Source organism: Emys orbicularis, chromosome 1 (assembly GCF_028017835.1).
Source record: "Emys orbicularis isolate rEmyOrb1 chromosome 1, rEmyOrb1.hap1, whole genome shotgun sequence".
Taxonomy (NCBI): domain Eukaryota; kingdom Metazoa; phylum Chordata; order Testudines; family Emydidae; genus Emys; species Emys orbicularis.
This window is the reverse complement of record NC_088683.1, coordinates 41,930,476-41,952,484: the sequence shown is the minus strand read 5'-3', so window position 1 is coordinate 41,952,484 and position 22,009 is coordinate 41,930,476. Positions and strand designations below refer to the sequence as shown.

The 22,009-nt window shown below is 40.9% G+C and overlaps 1 protein-coding gene across 1 annotated transcript in view; it reads left to right on the top strand.

Moving 5' to 3' along the window:
• MAPK12 (mitogen-activated protein kinase 12) overlaps positions 1-22,009 on the top strand; it is a 70,784-nt gene that overhangs the window by 30,018 nt on the left and 18,757 nt on the right. The window contains exons 4-6 of the mRNA XM_065404039.1: positions 8,369-8,480; positions 17,476-17,505; positions 19,422-19,469. Coding sequence (XP_065260111.1) covers positions 8,369-8,480; positions 17,476-17,505; positions 19,422-19,469 — 190 coding nt within the window. The remainder of the gene's footprint in view (positions 1-8,368; positions 8,481-17,475; positions 17,506-19,421; positions 19,470-22,009) is intronic.

The following is a 22,009-nucleotide window of genomic DNA, read 5'->3' as shown; positions in this document are numbered from 1 at the left end:
TAATCCAGTTGAGGCCTAATCAGGGTGGAGAAGAGCGGAAGAATTGCTTCTTGTGTCTTGCTTACAACACTCCTGCTAATACATCCCAGAATGATGTTCACTTTCTTTGCAACAGTGTTACACTGTTCACTCACATTTAGTTTGTGACTCACTATGACTCCCAGATCCTTCTCTGCAGTACTCCTTCTCAGGCAGTCATCTCCCATCTAGTATGTGTGCAACTGATTGTTCCTGCCTCAGTGGAGTACTTTGCATTTGTCATTATTGAAATTCATCCTATTTTCTTCAGACCATTTCTCCAGTTTGTCCCGATCATTTTGAATTTTAATTCTGTCCTCCAAAGCACTTTCAACCCCTCCCAACTTGGTATCGCCGCAAATTTTATAAGTGTACACTCTGTGCCATTATCTAAATAATTGATGAAGATATTGAACAGAACTGGACCCGGAACTGATTCCTGCAGGACCCCACTCGTTATGCCCTTCCAGCTTGACTGTGAACCACTGATAACTACTCTCTGGGAATGGTATTCCAACCAGTTATGCACCTACCTTACAGTAGCTCCATCTAGATTGTATTTCCCTAGTTTGTTTATGAGAAGGTCATGTGAGAGAGTATCAAAAGTCTTACTAAAGTCAAGATATACCGCATCTACCGCTTCTCCCCTATCCACAAGGCTTGTTACCCTGTCAGAGAAAGCTATTAGGGTGGTTTGACATGATTTGTTCTTGACAAATCCATGCTGATTGTAACTTATCACCTCATTATCTTCTAGGTGTCTGCAAATTGATTGCTTAATTATTTGCTCCATTATCTTTCCAGGTACTGAAGTTAAGTTGACTGGTCTGTAATTCCCATTATTTCCCTTTTTATAGATAGGCACTATATATGCCCTTTTCCAGTTCTCTGGAATCTCTCCCGTCTTCCATGACTTTTTGAAGATAATCGCTAATGGCTCAGATACCCCATCAGTCAGCTCCTTGAGTATTCTAGGATGTATTTCATCAGGCTCCAGTGACTTGAAGACATCTAACTTGTCTTAGTAACTTTTAACTTGTTCTTTCCCTATTTTAGCCTCTGATTCTACCTCATTTTCACTGGCATTCACTATGTTAGAGATCCAATCGTTACTAATCTTTTTGGTGAAAACTGAAAGAAAAAAGTCATTTCATATTTCTGCCATTTCCACATTTACTGTTATTATTTCCCCCCCCCCTCATTGAGTCATGGGCCTACCCTGTCCTTGGCCTTCCTCTTGCTTCTAAGGTATTTATAGAATATTTTCTAGTTACCCTCTATGTCTTTAGCTAGTGTGATGGGGCAAGGCCAGATGGCTACAGTAAAGTAGTGAGGAACAGGTATGTTAGCCCCAGGCTAAACAAATCCCTGCTACCATGGTAACCAAATGGCAGTTGCTCCAGGTTAATCAAGACACCTGGGGCCAATTAAGATCCTTCTAGAAGGTAGTGGAGATAGCTAGATTGATTGGGACACCTGAAGCCAATCAGGGACTGTCTGGAACTAGTTAAAAGCCTCCCAGTTAGTCAGTGCGGTGTGGGTGTCAGGCGCTATAGGAGGGAGCTGTGCTGTTGGAGGAACGAAATAGTATGAATCCATATCAGGTGCAAGGAAGGAGGCCCTGAGGTAATTGTGAAGAAGATATTGAGTGGGGGGCTGCTGTGCGGAAGTAGCCCAGGGAATTGTACACGTCCTATTTCCAAAAAGTCAGCTTCCATAGCTTCTAATTTTAGGGTCCCTGGGCTGGAGCACGGAGTAGAGGGTGGGCCCGGGCTCCCCCCTCCCCTCCCTGATTAATCACTGATACTGGGAGACAACAGAGACTGTGCGAGGGAGGGTTGTTTCTCCTTACCTCCCTTGCTGGCTTATGATGAAAATGGCTCAGTAGACTGTGACCCTTGCCTCTAGAGAGAGAAGGGCTATGTGGAGGGTCACAGTGAGCCTCTGAGGCTAGCAAAATCCATCAGGAAACGCAGGACCCAAGGAGTCAAGGACAGAACTTTGTCACACTGGTTTAATCTCATTTCGTGCCTTGGCCTTTCTAATTTTGTCCCTACATATCTGTGTTATTTGTTTATATTCATCCTTTGTAATTTGACCTAGTTTTCACTTTTTGTAGGACTTTTTTGAGTTTCAGATCATTGAAGATCTCTTGATTAAGCCAGGGTGGTCTATTGCAGGGATCAGCAACCTTTGGCACACGGCTCGCCAGGGTAAGCACCCTGGCGGGCCGGGCCGGTTGTTTACCTGCTGCGTCCGCAGGTTCGGCTGATCGCGGCTCCCACCGGCACATCCCTCGGCCTGCACCGCTTCCCGCCGCCCCCATTAGCCTGGAATGGCAAACCGTGGCCAGTGGGAGGCGCGATTGGCCCAACTTGCAGACGTGGCAGGTAAACAAACCGTCTCAGCCCGCCAGGGTGCTTACCCTGGCAAGCCGCGTGCCAAAGGTTGCCGATCCCTGGTCTAGTGCCATACTTCCTATCTATAGTTTGCTCTTCTGCCCTTAATAATGTCTCTGAAAAACTGCCAACTCTTTTGAATTGTTGTTCCCCTTAGACTCACTTCCCATGGGATCTTACCTACCAACTCCCTGAGTTTGCTAAAGTCTGCCTTCTTAAAATCCTTTATCTTTTTTGTGCTGTTTTCCCTCCTACCATTCCTTACAATCATGAACTCTACAATTTCATGGCCACTTTTACCTAAGCTGTCTTCCACTTTCAAATTTTCAACAAGTTCCTCCCTATTTGTCAAAATCAAATCTAGAACAGCCTCTCCCCTAGTAGCTTTCTCCACTTTCTGAACTAAAATATTGTCTCCAATACATTCCAAGAACTTGTTGGATAATCTGTGACCCACCGTATTATTTTCTGAACAGATGTCTGCATAGTTGAAGTCCCCCATCACCACCAAGTCCTGTGCTTTGGATGATTTTGTTAGTTGTTTAAAAAAAAGCCTCATCCACCTCTTCTTCCATAAGTCTTTGCAGGATCAGAGCCTTGGTCTGTAGTTGCTTCCTGAACAAGTATGGAAGGGGGGGAGGCGAGAATGGGGGACTTTGCACTGTCTCTTGCCTGCTCTTTACTCCTGAGGGAATTCTGCACCAAAAAATTAAAAATTCTGCACCAAAAAAATAAAAGTTCTGTGCAAAATATTTTAAAATTCTGCTCATTTTATTTGTCAATAAATAAATGTGGAGGCTCCAACATGGCAGTGGGGAGCACAGGCCGCTGACTGCACAGAGGTGGGAGATTACCCTGCTTTCCCCACATCTCCCCAGGACATAGACTCAGCAGTGAGGCTGCCCCTGACCTTCACACAGTGAAAGGGCCAGGCCTGCCCCAGAAACGCCCTGGGCCCCTGCCCCTCCACACCAGGCACACCAGGTGTGGGCATGCAGGCTCAGCCTGGCAGGATCTAAGTGCGGAGGGGCTTAGTGTGGGGGAATCCAGGTGTGGGGTGAGAGGGTTCTGTATCGGGCAGTCTGCGAGTGGGTGGCTCAGTGAGGGTCTGGGTGCGGGGGGAAAATCTGGATGCGCAGGGGCTCCGTAGGGGTGTGGGGGGTTCTGGGTACTGGGGGTTGAGGCTTGGTAGACGGTGGTCTGGGTGCAGGGGTGGGGGTCTGGATGCAGAGGGTGAGGTTCAGTAGGGGGGTCCAGGGGGCTTGGTGGTGGGGTTCTGGGTGCAGAAAGTGAAGCTCATCGAGGGGGGTCTGAGTATAGGGGGTCCAGAGGCACAGGGGTTGGGTGAATGGGGGATGGGTTTGACCTGGCCCTGGCTCCTGGAGGGTCTGATCTGGCACCAACTGGGGTGTCCCCAGACACCCCCCCCCCCCCAGTGATTTCTCTCTCCAATGACTGCTCTTGGCACCTGAAATGACACGCCTGCACTGCTGGGAAGGGGCACGTAACTACTCTTGCTGCTTCCCTTTGCTTCCTTGTCAGAAAGTCATTTTTCTGTGGGGAAGCAAAGAAATGTGTGACGGGTGTGAATTCTGCACACGTGCACTGGTGTGGAATTCCCCTAGGAATAGCTCTTGTATCTGCACAGTGGGAACTATAATGTAGTCTGTGGTGTCACTATTTTTGGTGCTGTCAAGTGCTTCTTTATAGCTGCCTGTTTGTAGGGATTAGGCTGGAATTCTTAAAGGAACTTAAGGAAGTTAGGTGCCCAACTCCCCTTGAAATTAATTGGGGGTTTTGCACCTAATGCCATCAGACTCCTTTAAGAACTCCAGTTTTGGAATTAACTATGAGCTTTGTATCCAGTCCAAATAAGCCCAGCATATTTTTAAAGAAATAGAAAATAAAATGAAAACTCAGTCTGAATTGTATCAGTGGTGAATTAATATTAAAATCAACCTTTGTGCGTATTAGTACTCAAATAATAGCTGTGTTTATAAAATTACTGTCAATAAAACAAAGGTCTCTGCTGCTCAGTGAATTTGAACTGGTATGTCTAGATCAGGACTTACCTCCTAATATTCAACTACACTTTTGGAAGTAAAAACATTTAGCAGATAACTATGCAACTGAAGTAAAATATTTTCCTCGATTAATTTCCCTTTCTTCCTTGATGAATGTTGTTATTCCAACAAGCTCCTGGGACCTTGGATTTATAACCAGGTGGTGAATTTTGAGAGCATACAGGAATCTCTAGGATAACATAGAGATAGACCACACACCCTTAGTTGGGCTGGAATTCTGCCAAAGATGGGCTGGACCGAGTGTCTCAGTTTAGCTATGTCCAGATAACCCTGAGTCAGTCTTGTCTTCTCTTGACTGACGCAATCCTGAAACATGCTGCTTGTGCAGGGCCTTGGAAGAATGAAGCCTATTTATTTATGTAGATTTTAGTGATCTTCGTATCCTAGAGGCATGTTTAAAACAATGTTAAATTGAGGTTTTGTTCTGGAATCCTACATTGCAGCTAATTCCTTTGTCTCTGAACCTTACTGGCCATAACCTGAGACTCCATTGTAATTTGTTTCCAATAATATCCAGAAAATACTGGATATTCAAACTTTCTGTTTTATTGTACCACACCTGTGTGTTTCTCCCAAAAGATTGTTCTTTATCCTGATTCTTAAAAATTCAGAAACATCAAATTGTATGTAGTGTCCCCTGTCCACCTGGTTACCTCCTTTAGCGCCAATCTCCTTATGTGTTTTGATGGACAGGCCTGGGTTCTTCTGGGTCCTGCCATACATTCAGCAGGGTGTAACTTCTTTTTCTTCCCATATGAATTTATTCGGTGGTGCCTCCACTCCCTTGCTCCTTCCTGGCAGGGTCACCAGGGCAGCTTGGGAGGAAAATTCTAATCACTGGGTAACCACCACTTACTTGCCAGATAGTTGGAGACTTCCATGAAATAACACAAACACATATAATATATTTAAGACAGTACTTATATTAAACAGAAGATAAATATATTAGGGTAAAATACTATTCTCAGGGTCACGAGGGCCCCTGCAATACCTGTGAATTTCCCCAGTCATGTGACCTGATATAGCAAATGTAAAATTAGTGTCCTGTTGGTGCGCGTACTTTGTAGGGGCTCTTGATGATGTGTGACCACAATATCGTCTGTGCAGCAGTTAGCAATGTGGCTGACTGGGTTCAGTACAGCCCAAGAGACTCACAAGTCGATAATGTGGTAAGTCCCTCTGCAGATCCAATAGGCAGCAGGTAACAAAATTCCAAATCCCTTACCCCTTGGCTTGAAGACACGTTTCAGGAAGTGGCAGTGGAACCATTTCAGATTTTGGTCAGGTGGCGCAACTTTTAACTGTGATTCTAGGGGCTTACTTAGGCACTTGAAAACTCTAGTTTTTTGGCAGATAACTTAACAATTAGCTGACAGAAGCACTGTATTTAATTCCTACATGAAAGAAACAAAATTAAATAAATATTGGACCCACTCAGCGCTAATACTAACGTGTTCTGACATCTTGTGGCAAGTCACTTAAGGGACACTGGTTAGGTTTAAAATTTGAATGTATATTCTTACTTTGTTACTAACTCTGTGGATAGAGAGCTCCCATCAGGATTCCTGGGTTCTGTCTCAGCTCTGGGAGGGGAGTGGGGTCTAGTGAGTTACAGTGGGAGGCACATACATCTGAGATCTATATAAGAACATCAGAATGGCCATACAGGGAAGACCAATGGTCCATCTAGCCCAATATCCTGTCTTCCAACAGTGACCAATATCAGATGCTTCAGAGGGAATGAACAGAACATGGCAATCATCAAAATGATTCATCCCATTGCCCATTCCCAGCTTCTGGCAAAGAGAGATTAGGGACACGCAGAATATGGTGTTTGATCACTGCGCCGCCCCACCTCCCCCTCCGAGCTAATAGCCATTGATGGACCTATCCTCCATGAACTGGAGGAAACTGGAAGTCACCTTTGGAGAGGGAAAGGCCCAAGCTGAAGGACCTTGCTTTCAGGTCCCTAGAGGCCAGTCCTGCCCTTTCCCTGGCTGGTGTGGCCTCTGGGAGGGGCGGGGCAGGGCCAGGGTGTTCAGGTTTGTGCTATTAGAAAGTTGGCAACCCTACCCCTTTCACATAGCAAACTTATTAATGCGACCACCCTTATAAATTAAAAACTTTTTTTTTATATTTAATACTATTATAAATGCTGGAGGTGAAACAGAGCTTGGGGATAGAGGCTGACGCTCGCGACCCCTCACATAATAACATTATGAACCCCTGAGGGGTCATGACCCCCAGTTTGAGAACCCCTGAATCATTGCTTCTGAATCCCTTCAGCATGTTTGAATATCTCTAATAATAATAATAATTAGTAATTAATAACAAAAATATCGTTAGTAAATCCTCTAGATTTTTTCCTTAAAACCTATGTTTTTGCTAGAACATTCAGTAAGTTCTTTCTAGCTCACTTCAAATATTCATGGCCTCTCGATAATTGACTTTGATAAGATTGTGGAAAAAATAATATGTCCATCTATGCTTTCATTGTTCAGGAACACCAATATATTTGAGGTTAAAATCTATTGTCTAGGTCATCCACTTTATCAGTGAGACATGTTTTTTCATGTGCCATAAATATACTGATAGAGAGCAGAGAGGTTTCATTCTCTGCTCCTCCACTTATCTTCTGTTTCTCCACATTGTACTTGAATTAAATTGCTTAAACTTTGCACCAAAGGAAGTCTGAGGGAGTTAGGTGCTTAATCCCATTGAAAGGGATTTAGGAGCCTCATTCCCTTAGGCTCTTTTGAAAATTCCAGCCAAAATTCTTTGGAACTACCTTATTGTCCCCTTTCTCTGTGATTTACGATTCAATGTCTGTTGCTTTTTCTTTAATTTGAGAATCAAATTTTCTATTTCTCTCTTAATGACATTGATGCTGTGTGGCAAACCTCAGTTATTGTAAGACTGAACATAAAATATTGAAACTCCATAGATTTTAAACAAAGAAAAACCCTTTAAGACAAATTGGTGAAATCTTTATAGCTCAGACAATGACCAAATGTATTTCTATACTTCATAATTGGGTCTAGTTTTCATTATATGCAGGTGCAGCCTTAAGGTTTGATCCTTAAACTGCTGGCAGTGTATTTGGCTATATTAGTTGCTATAGGCTAGCCCTCCTGTCAAAGTTGGACATCAGGCTAGATTCTGAATTGTGAGCTTACTGAAGGCCCTCAGAAACATGAGGTCCCAAACTATCCCATTCTTAAGGCTAGGCCTGAAATATCAACTTGACATACAGCAATAGTTCTCAGCCTTTTCTGTACCTGGACTCCCTTCCCATTTAGAAATATGGGAAGTGCAGGGTGGTCATGACCCCCTGATACTTTTTCATGACCTCCAGGTTGAGAAATCATGCCTCACAGTAATACCCTCTTCTGACTTTGATCAGATCTTGTTCCCGTCACTTTGACTGAGGTATGTAGTTGACCTTGTTATGGATAGTACCCACTGGTTTGCATAACTCATGATAGTTCTTTTTAGGTAAACAATGTGTAAATTACAGAGCTTTTTATCTAGTTATCTTTTAAGCACACAAAGATCTTCCTTGGGCTCTTTTATCTTGTTCAGAATTTGTCATTTCCTGTTAATTGACAACATCTATAACCAGTGATTGAGTTACTCAGTACCTGCTTCAAGCAATCATAATTGATAAAAATAAAGCATGGAAGTCATATTATTTTTAGTAGAAATTATTTGGTTCTAGAGGTATTTAATTAAATGGGAGATCAAATTAACCAGTAGCTTAATTAAATGGTAAGAACTGTAATTTCTAATTATCATTGAGATATAATGTACGGGTATGTTTCACTTTGACAAACTTGATGGAGTTATTTTGTACTCGATTTTCTTTAGCTACCTAGTCATGCCGTTTATGGGAACAGACTTGAGTAAGATAATGAAGCATGAGAAACTAACTGAAGATCGAATCCAGTTCCTGGTCTATCAAATGTTAAAGGGCCTAAAGGTTTGCCATTTTTATTACTTTCTTACTTTCACACGTTAAATTTTTTCTCAGAAAGTTGATTTAGAGAGCTGCAACATTTTTTAGTATTTGAAAGCTGAGCAAAATTTAATCTCCCTATAGACATTGTGAGCTCTGGAATTCCCCACAATGGATGTGTTTCTTGATGATGAATATTTGCTTATATTTTTTCAAAAAATCACGTGTGGGGGTTGGAGTGTGAGTCCCTTGTCCTGATGATTTTGTAGTTGCAAATATATTTGATGCACGCAGACTCTCTTTTAGGCCATCAACACTTTTATTTTAACAAGCCAGAAAAGTCACTACTATGATTTTAGTCCATCCTCCTCCAGCAGTTGATTGTGCTGCTTCTTTGGCACACCTAGCCCCTGCTAGCTGAGGTAATTAGAAACCAGGGGTGAAATCCTTGGCCTGTGGAAGACAATGGCACTGATTTCAGTGGGGCCAGGATTTGATCCCAAGCCAAGAATCAAACTTGGATTTCACATATGGCGGTGCAGAGCACCAGGTTACATGGTCAGTTTTAAAAGTCTCCTATTTGCTAATCTGCAGATTTTGTCAAAGTCAGTTTAAAGTGCTGTGGTTAAGAGAACAGTGCTTTTCCCCTGCTGTATCTACTGGAGATGTGACATCAGATGTGATGCCTTTCCAGTTTTTGCTTTCATGTTAGTTCTGTTTATTTTAATTAACTGTCTCTGGGGATCTCCTTTCATGCTCATATTACCTATGCTTATTGTAAATTTGTTTTAATTCCTTTTTGATAAGATGAACAGAGACCTTTAGGCATGGGCATCCCAGAGTAAAGACCTGCCCCTGTGAGGTGCTGAGCTTCCTTGACTCCCACTAGAGTTAATGGGAGTTGAGAGCCCTCAGCCTCTTACAGAATTGAGCCCCAATTCAGCAAGGCACTAAAGCACATGCCTCACTTTAAGCACATGACTCAATGGGATTGCTCACAGGCTTAATTACCTTGACTAATCAGGGTTCTAACATTACCTGTGAAATTCTAAGATATATTTCCATCTCGTAACGTTTTATGTAGCCTTTCCCTATAGATCTGAAGGATCTCTGAAGTCTACTAGCATGAGATGGTGGGGTGGCTTGGTGTAGAGAAAAAACAAGCTAACACATACTCTGGATTTTTAGTGACAAATTAGTGTGTAATGTGGCTGAGAGAAGCTAGAACTTCTTCAAAACCTTTGTCATCCCTCCACCCCCCAAAAAGAAGTCAACCGTCTGTACAGAAAAATTGTAAATGATGGGGGAGGAAAGATGCTGGAAAAGTATCCATTGAAACAGCATCCCTTTTCAATGATTTTTGGGAACATAGTTTGATACTATCTCAGGGTTTGATATTTTTATTTGATAATGGACGTATTCATAAATTTTAAGGCTAGAAAGGACCATTGTGATCAACTAGTCTGACCTCCTGCAGAATACAGGCTATAGAATTTCACTGTTTCCTGTATTAAGCCCATATCTTATCATTGAGCTAAAGCATTTTTTTTTTAAAGACATCTAATTTTGATTTAAAGACCTCAAGTGTTGAAGAAATCTCCACATCCCTAGGTAAGTTGTTCCAATGGTTAATTACTCTCACTGTTTAAAAAATTCCGGCTTGTTTCTAGCCTGAATTTATCTAACTTCAGCTTCCAGTCATTGGATCGTGTTTTTACCTTTGTCTGATAGATTATAGAGCCTTCTGCTATCAGAAATATTCTTCTCATATGTTCTGTCTTTTAATAATGATGCTGTTTATAAATGACTGTGGATCACCTCTGAAGTATCCAGTCTCATATACTAAACTGCTGTACAATGTGTATGTTTGTCTTTCCCTCATTTCAGCTAAATAAACAGATTTCCATCTTCATTGTTCTCTGTTTTGTTTCACCTGGCTTTCATAAGAACAGCCATACTGGATCAGACCAAAGGTCCATCTAGCCCAGTATCCTGTTTTCCAACAGTGACCAATGCCAGGTGCCCCAGAGGGAATGAACAAGTGATCCATCCCCTGTCGCCCATTCCCAGCTTCTGGCAAACGGAGGCTAGGAACACCATCCTCGCCTATCCTGGCTAGTAGCCAGTGATAGACGTATCCTCCATGAAGATATCTAGTTCTTTTTTGAACCCTGTTATAGTCTTTGCCTTCACAACATCCTCTGGCAAAGAGTTCCACAGTTGTCTGGGCGTTGTGTGAAAAAATACTTCCTTTTGTTTGTTTTAAACCTACTACCAATTAATTTCATTGGGTGACCCCTAGTTCTTGTGTTATAAGAAGGAGTAAATAACACTTCCTTATTTACTTTCTCCACACCAGTCATAATTTTATAGACCTTTATCATATTCACCCTTAGTTGTCTCGTTTCCAAGCTGAAATGTCTCAGTCTTATTAATCTCTCCTCATATGGCAGCCGTTCCATACCCCTAATCATTTTTCTTGTCCTTTTCTGAACCTTTTCCAATTCCAATATACCTTTTTGAGATGGGGTGACCACATCTGCATGCAGTGTTCAAGATGTGGGCATACCATGGATTTATATAGAGGCAATATGATATTTTCTGTCTTATTATCACAAAATAGACAATGATCATTAACATTCTATTTTTAAACCATGAATGATAAAAAAAAAACAGAAAAATATTTTTGAACCCCCATGTTTCTGAATGATTCCTATAAATGAAAGATTACAATCCGTCTCATTCTAGATTAGGAATGCAAATGAAAACGTTGACTCTAACTTTTAAATTACAGTGTGTGTTGTTTTGGTTTTTAAGTATGTTGTTTATCATAAAGGTTTATTTTTTGTTGTTTCCTTCTAGTGAAAGCAGTGCATCCAAAAGGAGAGAGCTTCCTTATAAAAGATGCTGTATTCTGTCCTTATTAACACGCTGTGCTTCAACAACAATTTTAGCATACAGTTGAGATTTGATTGCTGAAAGTGCTTTGACCTAGTTTGGCAGGCTGAAACCTGTCTTTCCTACAGTGACAGCCATTTCTGTAGAATTGAATTCCCTTCACCCTGGGAGACAAACTCTAACAAGGCCATGGAATAGCAGAATTTTGAATTAGATGTATATTTTTGGCGATTCCGTGAATGTTTGGTCTTTAAGGCCTGGATCCTGCAATTTACGACACACAAGAAGAGCCTTGCACTCATGCAGCGTTTCACTGAAGTTAATATGGGTGGAGTGGATCCCCCTGTGCTTTGTAAACTGCAGAATCAAGCCCTAAATGAGACAGGCATATCATGCCTGATCAGATTCTAACCATCTTTTCTTCCTAATTTACATTGGACCTTCAAACATTTGAAACCAAAAGAACAGGACACATTGTGCCTGGATACTCTGGTGATGAGTGCCTAGGAGTGCTGTTTTCCCCTCCCCTCTGACCTCACTCCACTACTTCATACATTTACCCCTTTGTGTCTGTATTGTTTTCTCCTGTCTCCAGATTTAGTGTATATATTTTTATCTTGTCCCCCATTTATTCATTTGCCCCTGGCTCCAAGTAAAAAGGTTTGTGCTCAAGGGTTTCATGAATGTTAAAAGACCAGCCTGAGTTGACAGTAGTGAGGTAGATGGGATCTTCAGGGGAAAAAATCAATTATGAATTTCCAACTGTAGGGCTTGATTTACCTTTTTAGGATATCTTCATAAGGAAAAGGGCTAGAAACCTACTGTGAAAAAAAATACATAGATTAGCCCTGACATATTTAGGCCCCTACAATCATAGAGCACCCACAGGAGTAGGCTTTGTGAGCCCCAAAGGATGTCTTTGTCTCTGCTAATCAGATGCACTACATTCATAGGAAGCTGGGAAAGCAGGTGTGAAGTGCTGATGTATGAAGCAGTCAAAGCAGTACACTGGGTAAAGAGGAAATGGGAGGACGCTCCTTAGGTGACCCGGCATCCCAGGGTTTGGAGAAACTGGGGCATTCCAGTTCCAGCAAATCTTGCAGAGATGCTGAGATAATCCTAGTAAACCAGTATAGCTCGATACCCTAATCTTACTGTATCTTTCAATAGAAATTATTCCCTTGACTATTTGCAAAACTGCTTTCCATCTGGTCATATGGAGGAGTGCATCTCTAATAACCTCAGCATTATCAGCAAAAACGTACGGCTTTATTCATCCATTAATTTTTGATGTTTTAGTCCTTTCATATTGTGAGTCAGACATTCAACAATAATCTTTACTACTTCACCTGTCATTTACGTCACTATACTTTGGATCTTTCTCCCTGCGATAATTCACTCTGAGCAAGCACTGTGTCTAGCTGGAAAAGTCTCCAAGGAACTGATCTAAAAGCAGGAACATTGCAGTGCTGTTTGTCTGAGTGACACTCCCACAGCACCAGCCCTTGTTACGTTAGACTCAACTTAGTGCTATTAGACTCTTGTTTTCATGAATACTAAATTCAGTCATTCCCTTTTTTTCCCCTTAAAAAATATTCCCTAGACTTCACTTTGCAAACTCCCTTGCCATATCTTCCTGTATTGATTATACTCTAAACTGCTCAAAGGAGTTGGTCCAAAAACCGTTGAAGTCAGTGGGAAGATTCATATTTGGATCAGGCTCCTTACTCTGCCCTTATATTTTATGTGCAGCCAAGAACACTTATTATCAGGTGACTGATGATGAAGAGTTTACCAACAGGGTGCAGTAACTTACTGAACTGAATTTGCATAGAGTACCAAAATTTGCCTTTTAGCTATTCCCAAGGTTCCTGTACTACAAATCAATTTGTTCACCCTAATCAGAGAAACAAGACCAGTTGTTAAGATGAAATCGTGACAGTGTTGTGAGGGAAATGACTGATATGGTCTAAATCTCTCTGCTAATAGATACTTTTATGAGAGAATGGGTAAAAATCCATAATAGGAGAGTGCAAAATCCCATTTTAGAGAGAGACTCCGTCAAAATGAAAATATTCTGAACTAAGCTGGAGTAGTTTCCTCAGTATTGGGGTACACTGCAATGTAGATTCAAATATCTTGATTTACAAAAAAACGAACATTTATAAAAGAAACCTGGCATCAGAAACGAAGTGCTAAATAATTTGGTCTCACCATCTCTCTATTAAGAAGAGTGTTTAGTAAACATGTAAATTATATCCAACGTGTTTAAATGAGTTGTTTATTTTCCTCCTTTGCATTTCTAACACTCATTCCTGGGTATGGTGAGGGAGAGACCGTTAGCGAAAGTAGGATGTTTAAGGAAAACTATTCTCTTCTCTGAAGGTGGTTGAGGCCCATTTTTACTAAAGCTCCCGAGGCTGAAATTCTTTTACAATTCCTGTTTCTAGATCCCGCGTTCTTGTGCAAAAGTCCCTAGGCCTTCTGTTTACTTCCCGACTATGTACAGTTTTGCACTCTGTCTTAGCATCTGAAGTATTAGGGGATTCAGTGAGAAGACATTAAGAAACAATTTGGAATGTATATGGTCACTGTGACATGCTTGTTGCTCAAAAATTAAACCTGCCATTGGCGGGAGATGTCTACCCTTTCCTTGTTACCGGTCTTTGCTGGGAGTCTGACTGCGAACAAATACTTTCCATAGGAATACTCTCAGGACTCTGTACCCAAGTGACAGGACTTCCTCTTGTTTAAGCAGTCTTCTCTCATCCTGATATACTTCACCCTTCCATCCACGAAATAAATAGCACTTCATAGTTTCCAGTCTCCTCCAGTCAGTGGTAGAAGTAGTGCTACAGGCTATGTTCCATGGCACCAACGTCTTCTCTCTACAGTAGTCAGTTCTTTGGAAGGGAGTATGGGAGGTGGTTTTTCACTCCCTAGTGATGGTGCTGGAACTGTCTGATCTGCAGGCAATTCACAAATGGAACTGATCCTCCAGGTGAAAATGTCCAGTATATGTGGTCCCTCTCCCAGGCCTACTCATTTATTGTGGCATTTCTTGTTATGACTCGTCTTGCACCCTCTGCTCATATTATGTCAAAACAAGAAACTATTTTATAATCGCATCAGCTAAGGGTGGTCTAGGAGAACATAAAGCCAAGGGCAGACAGATATGTCCCAATATGAAAGCAGCACTAGGAATGCAAAGATGGGGCTTGTAAACTCACTACTGTAAGCAGTTCAAGAGCAGGCTGGCTTTCAAAACAAGTTATGTCAGGTGAGAGAGAGGGGAGCTCTGTGTAATGTGGTAGGATGAGGAGTTATTTAGTCTTTGCAATGGGCAGAGATAAAATGGACTCTGAACAGCATTGCTCTAAAATTGTATGTCTGGCTGCATGGATGGGAAGCTTGTGTTCTTGCTGTACTACACTGGGCCTGATCTTCAAGTAGGGGTACAGGTCACTGGATTCCAGTACTGAGTCTTAGATTTCATACATGGAAAAGAAAAAAAAACAATTTTTTGTCCATGAAGGTTTGTTTCCTCTTGCACTAAATGCAATAATAGTAGCTAACTATATAATCTTAATTTCTAGATCCTTAAATGATCTGATGTATCCATTGAAATACAACAAAGGGAAAAAAGATCACAAAACCAATACATGCATGGGAGGCATTTCATCTTGTCATATTATTCTGGTTTTTAAGCAGCGTACACCTTGAAATACTAGTTCCTGTGCTGGTCTGTTTCCTGTAAAAAGAGATTTAAAACTAAAATACACAATATGTCTGCTGAGGAAGATGGCTAGGACACCAATTAGGGTTGCCAATTTTGATTGGACCTATTCCTGGAGGTTTCATCACATGACATAATCGTTAATTAAAGATTAATATTTAATTCCTGGAGACTCCAGGACAACCCTGGAGGGTTGGCACCCCTAACACCCATCTGTGACTCTCCTTTCTTCTTGCAACTGTAGGGCTTATGGCTTAACTTCATGGTTCCTTTTGGGGGTGGATAGAGGCAGGATTTGTGGAGGGCTGCCCTGAAGGCGAGCTCATTTGCCTGAGCTCTGTACCAAGTTTGGAACTCCTTTGCCCTCCCAGTACACCAAGCTGATTGGTGGGCCTTACTGTCCCTTCCTGCCACTTAGGTTCCAATCCTGATCCATCCCTGATTGGTTGTTTAGTGTTCGTAAAGCACTGCATATGGACATAACTGCTACTAACCCACCCATTATAAGTCTGTTAGAGAATCTCTGCACAAAATGGAATTTTCAAGCAGAATATTCATCAATAACTGCTCTGCTCTCTATGGAGATTTTGTGGACTGTTGGAACCATTAACCCAGCTGGGAGAGTCAGAGGTGGAACCAGGCAGAACTGTTCTTCTTCTAAAGTGTTAGGATGAAGGCAAGGCGGGTATTTGTCTTCTGGTTGTTTTGTTTAGAAGTTGAAGTGGTTTACAAATCAAGAAAAGTCCCTTATTTGAGTAAAACCGCTATGCTCCTGAGCATTTAAACTAAGACTACAAATCCAAACAACACAGAGATTTTCATTTAACTCCCAAACGGTTATATAGTGAGCTTAGAGAGTCGATTGTCATGCTATGACATATTTCAGAAATGTGGCACAGTAGCAGATAGCACACTATTCCAAGTGGACTTGTCAAAACTGCTCTAATTCAAATTGCTACTAATACCAAAAAAGCAAACATTACATACATCTCAGTCTGGCTTTTGCCTCTTTCTGGTTGCCCCTTTGAGGAACCAAAGTTATTAGACATAATAGTAATGTAACAACAATATTATCTCCCTTATTTACCAAACTATCTACGGAACTTCAGAAGGTCCTAGTAACTGGAATGTACACATTGGCATGTCCCTATCAGAACATAGCCAGTGCTGCTCAATATGGTATAAACATCAGTTTCTCCAAAACTCTAGTATCAGAGGGGTAGCTGTGTTAGTCTGGATCTGTAAAAGCAGCAAAGAGTCCTGTGGCACCTTATAGACATGCATCCGACGAAGTGGGTATTCACCCACGAAAGCTCATGCTCCAATACGTCTGTTAGTCTATAAGGTGCCACAGGACTCTTTGCTGCTTTTCCAAAGCTCTAGCCCTTGGACCTCCATTATGTTGAGTTGTGTGTTTTGAAAACTTGAGCATCCTCACACAGAGCCCTGGAAAGATGATGAAAATATTCCAACAAGGTAAAATGCTTTTTGAAGATTACTTTCAGGTTTGTTTGCATTCAGGCCTTTATTCTGGAAAGGATACCTATTCAGGAAGGGTGCTTAAGCACATGCTTAAAGCTGAGCATCTGCTTTCCTAAAGCTAAATTTGTGCTTAAATCTAATGACTGCAGTCGTACAGCACATGCTTTCCTCAATCTGGGGTTTACCAGAGGCATCTGAACCTAAACTGTGATTGTGCAGTTTAGATTTCTGTTGTAGCTAGCTCAGGAATTTACAGTAAGTAAACAATAGGATTTATTTTAATCCATATATTTCACAGCCCAATTTCAGGATGATTTTATTTTTCTAACAATACCAGAGAGTTTCTGGACACAAAAATGATTTATGAGGAAATTAAAAGTGAGGAAACATGGTGACCTGATTCAGTATCAATATTCAAATAGAGCTACAGAAATAATGATTATAGGTTGAAAAAAGCAGCAGCTTTATACTTGAGACTTTCTTTAGAAAGCAAAAATAATCTTATACCTTAAATTTAGTTTTAGGAGTCCAGTGTGACCTTCTCTAAAATCATTCTCTAATCTCTCTGGCAGGAAATCCATAGGGTAGAATGAGTTGCAATTGTGTCATAAAATGAATACACTTTTATTTTTTTCTTTGAATATTTGATGTAAAGGTGTGTAAACCTGATTATCACCTGCCTCTAACATTGTGATCTCTCTTCACTTATCTACTTGGCATCTAATGATATTTCAAATTTTTTATATGACAATACATTTGATTGCCTCATTGTTTTCTAAAAAGTGTATTATTAATTTCAGATCACTTTAGCACCACATAAGGCCAATTTTTGCAGCAGAACTGAAATAATAATTTATTGAGAATCCAGCAAGTGTCAATTAACATATCGTTTTGTTTTCACAGTATATCCATTCAGCAGGCATAATTCACAGGGTAAGTGAAAACAGAATTAAAAATATTTGTTTTTTTATTCGTATTCTGTAGATGATGTTTGTGCGCTTGTATGTCCATAGATATAGTTCTCACACCATTCTTGACTTGATTAATTTTGGCTGGATGTTTTTTAATTGATATGGTCCCCACATTGGGGGTTTCAGAACAGCCAATGACTAAACTGGAACTGGTTGAAAATTGGGTTTTAGACTAAACAAAAATTTGCATGAAAAGTGTGTTTTCCTCAGAAAATTAATTGGAAAACAGCACATAAAAACTGAAAAATTTTCAGCCATAATGCAAAAAGTCATAAATTGCCACTGAATATTTTGACAAGAATATTTTTCATCAAAATTTTGTGCACTGAAATAAAACTGGCCTTTGTGATTCCTTTTGAAAATCCCACCAAAGCTCTCACAAAATCAGTGTGAGAATTTTGAAATGACAACATTTTGGGTTGCCTGCCCTTGTACTTGCAAACTTCACCATTCCTCCACAAAGACTTGGCTGTCCTATCTTAACCAAGAGAAGAAATCAGTCCTTTTTAGTAAAATACCAGGAGCATCATAAAAAATTTACTTCGCCCATGTGGCTTCAATTTGACTGCTGGAAATTATATCAGTCATCACAAACCCAACATTATGTAACACTTCAGTAAGTGTGAATGTTAGCTCCCAAAGCTGTTGTAGTCATAGTCTAATCTTGACAGACACTCAGCTTTCTCTAAGTTTCCCCCGCTGACTGATCATCTTTCAATTCCATTGTAGAGCCTCTGCAACTCGAAGTCTCCCTTCTCTCACTCCAAGGCCCCTATGATGTTAACAGTCCACATCCCCTGCTTTTTTTTTTTTTTTTCCATCCATTCTTGGGATGGACAATTGGAAAGTTGTGCAGAAATTTTCTACAAGGATCTTGTTTTATGGTGTAGTTGACATAAATCTGCAAGAGTTGTGGGGATATTCTGCTCAGATTTTCTCCCTAAATCTGGAATCTCTACAGATCATTAATCTTGTATAATAAAATTTAAGGGTCTGAGTTTTTCAAACTGTTTGAGTATCCTCCCCTATCTATAGTCTCAAACTCTTGCAGCAGTTAAATGGAGAGGGATATTGCGGCGATCAAGACCTGACTCTTTATTGTTGGCATTTTTTTAATGTAACAAGTAACAGCCTCCATTCAAGTGAGTCAAATTAGCAGGAAATCCCTTTTTATCCAAACTTTGCCTAAGACAGGAGAGCATGTTCTGGCTAAAGAAGGTATGATCATAAAATCTTGTTTATCTCTTTTAATACTCAAGAGCATCCCGGGTGAATAAACAATCTGCTTAGGTGCATACTGATGTATATTAACAATTTGCTTATGTGTTATAGCTCTTCCCTCACCCTCGGTCTACCTTGTCTATTTAGATTGTAATTTCTTCAGAGCAGGGACCGTCTACTCTTCTCTGGTTGTACAGTACCTAGCACAATGGGGCTCCGTTCTTGGTTGGCCCTTGGGCACTGCTGCAATAAACACAATTAATACTAATGGACCTTTCATTGAAGATTTCTTCCAAGAACACATATGTGGCTTAACAGCCATGAAGGAAAGCTATTTAATTTCAGTTGAGTTTATGTAAGTCCCAGGATATAACTTCAAAAGGTTGGGGCCAGAGTTGGGAATTTGCATTCATCTCCTCACAGGTATTTTCTAGGAAACCCACATACCTTTGTTTGTCCCAAAAGTTCTTTCTTGTCTGGCACATTGTTTAAAATAGTACTTTTGAAGCTCATAACATTCAATAAGGTTTTTCAAGGCTATTGCAAGAAATTGCCCTATCTTTCACAATTTCCTTCACATAACGCAAGTGTTTTTATTTAAAAAGTGTATTTTTCTGTTTGTTGTAAAAGTCCATCTCAAACTTGATATATTTACAGGATCTAAAGCCTGGAAATTTAGCAGTAAATGAAGATTGTGAATTGAAGGTAGGAAACACTTCCTGAAGTATGCAGTTGAATTTGTTACAAACATACTGCATAGGAGAACATGGGTGAAACCAAGTCAATGACAGAACTCCTGTTGACTTCAGTCGGGCTAGGATTTTACCCTATGACTTTTGAAGAGTCATGGAGATATGGGAATTACCAGGAAATTGAGGTGAGGGAGGACCAAATGTGGTCCCAGGACGTTAGCAGGAGGAAGAACCAAATGGAACTTATATTATTGGGGGGGAGGGGGAACCTGAACATCAAAAGCCTAATCATCTCATTGGGTGTATCTACACAACTCTGAGTGATTGCAAGCAGCTGATTGGATGATTGACCTCTGAGAGGATTATGGAACCAAGCAAGTAGCACTATTTCTAGAGGAAAAACGTTGCCAAATACCCTCAATTGCTGCTTTTTAAACAAAATAGAATTCAGTGGATGTTATCTATATGGATTTTCGTGAATCATTTAATAGTGTCATATGAAATCCTGCTTTTTAAATTACATCACATTAGCTTGAATACGAGCAATGTCAGGTGGTTTGAAATTGGCTGAAGGATTGTTTTAAAAAAAATTCATGACAAAATAGCAAAGTATCAAATTAGGGATCAATATTAGGTGCAGTCTTATTTAAATCTTCCTTCAAGAAGCTTCAGAGCATAAGGAAATTCAACTATGATACTAAGTATTGGTAATGAGTTCACATAACAGTTGGATGTGCAGAGGATAACTGTTAGATGAGCAAGCCTATGGCACGGGTTATAATAATGACAGCACAACCACAAGTTATTGCTGAGATCAACACTGCCAGGAATTCCCCACAGGGTTGGAGGAGGTGGTGGCAAAGCTTTCTGTAAAAATTGAAATTGGCTGCTTTAGAGTGGGTATAAAAAGAAGGCTGTTTATACATAGGCCTGTGGTTTTGCAGAGTGGATTGCTATAAGTGTGTATGTTCCCTCATAATTGTATTAACTATAATAATCAGTGTAGGTATGTATGCAGTGTTGTTGTAGCCATATTAGACAAGGTGAGTGTGGTAATATCTTTTATTGGACCAACTTCTGTTGGTGAGAAAGACAAGCTTTTTGAGCTTACAAAGAGCTCTACTTCAGGTCTAGGTATGTGTAATACATAAACTGTGATGAATATCTACTTATTTTGTCATGTAGTCACTCAGCTAAAAAACTGACTTTTTCCAAAAGAGTTAATGTCCGTGTTGCCAAAAGGCAGCTAGTGTGTAAGGGCATTGCTGTGATACCCTTTCTCATGTTGAATACCATTTTACACCACCTAGTCCCATCCACTTCAGTGGGAGTATTTGTGCAGTAAAGTGCTACTCAACATGAGCGAGGATATCAGAATCTGGACCTAAATTCACACAGCAGAAATGGGGCTCTTGTTTCTTTTAAAAAGACACTGAAACTAGGAAAGCCAGTGATAATGTTAAATGCATACTGTAAAGTTTCCTAACAGCAGTACTGGTTCTAGTTGGTTTCCAGAATAGCTTGTGTCCTTTAATTGGGCAGTTGGTAATTTTTTTGTTAATTAGGGGCAGGTATTTAAGATCTTTTAAGCATAGGTGACGACTCTGTGGGTGCTCCAGGGCTGGAGCTCCCACAGGAAAAAAATAGTGGGTGCTCAGCACTCACCAGTGGCCCCACTGATCAGCTCCTTCCCCTTCCTCCCCCCCCCCCCCAGTATTTCCTGCCTGTCGGCAGGCCCTGCCAATCAGCTCCTCTCCCTCCCTCCCAGCACCTCCTACCCACCGCAGATCAGCTGTTCAGCGGCATGCAGGAGGTGCTGGGGGGGGAGGGAAGGAGTGAGGGCAGGGCATGCTCAGGGGAGGGGGTACAAGGGGGCAGAAAGAGAAGGGCAGGGGTGGAGTGGGGGCAAGAAGGGGCAGGGATCAGGCCTGGGGGAAGGGGTGGAGTGGGGTAGGGGCTGGGGCAGAGCGGAGTCAGGCACCCCCAGGGAAATTAGGAAGTCAGCGCTTTGCTTCTAAGACATTTTTACATGGAAAGAGGTATGAGCTGTTTCTTCTGTTCAGTTATCCCTGCATACGAGTCTGCCCTAAGCAGATTCCTGTTGAACTGTTGTGCAAGTAGGCGTTGCCATCTGCAAGCTTCGCTCTAGATCATTAAGCTGAAATACTGAATCTGATTTTATCACTCTGCTTCTTCTCTGTCTTGGGAATCTTCCAATCCATTAGTGTGTTAGAGCATAATATTTATTCTCCAGAAATAATTATGCAAAATAGCCCAGACCCCACAAAATGTATTTGTTTAATTGTAGTGAAGAGTTTGTTATAAAAAAGCAAATAAGAAAACTTTATGAAATGTGATTTATACATGTCTCCGTCAGCTTATTACAAGACTTCTGGTTATATCCCTTATATGAGGTCAGTAGATTCAGACTGCTCCCAGCGGCCACTTCACCTGGAATGGTCCTTTAGAATATGTGCTAACTATTTATGCTAAACTATCTGTTTTTATTTAGTATTTCGCTGTGACACTCTTAGTACCTTTCCCAGACCTAAA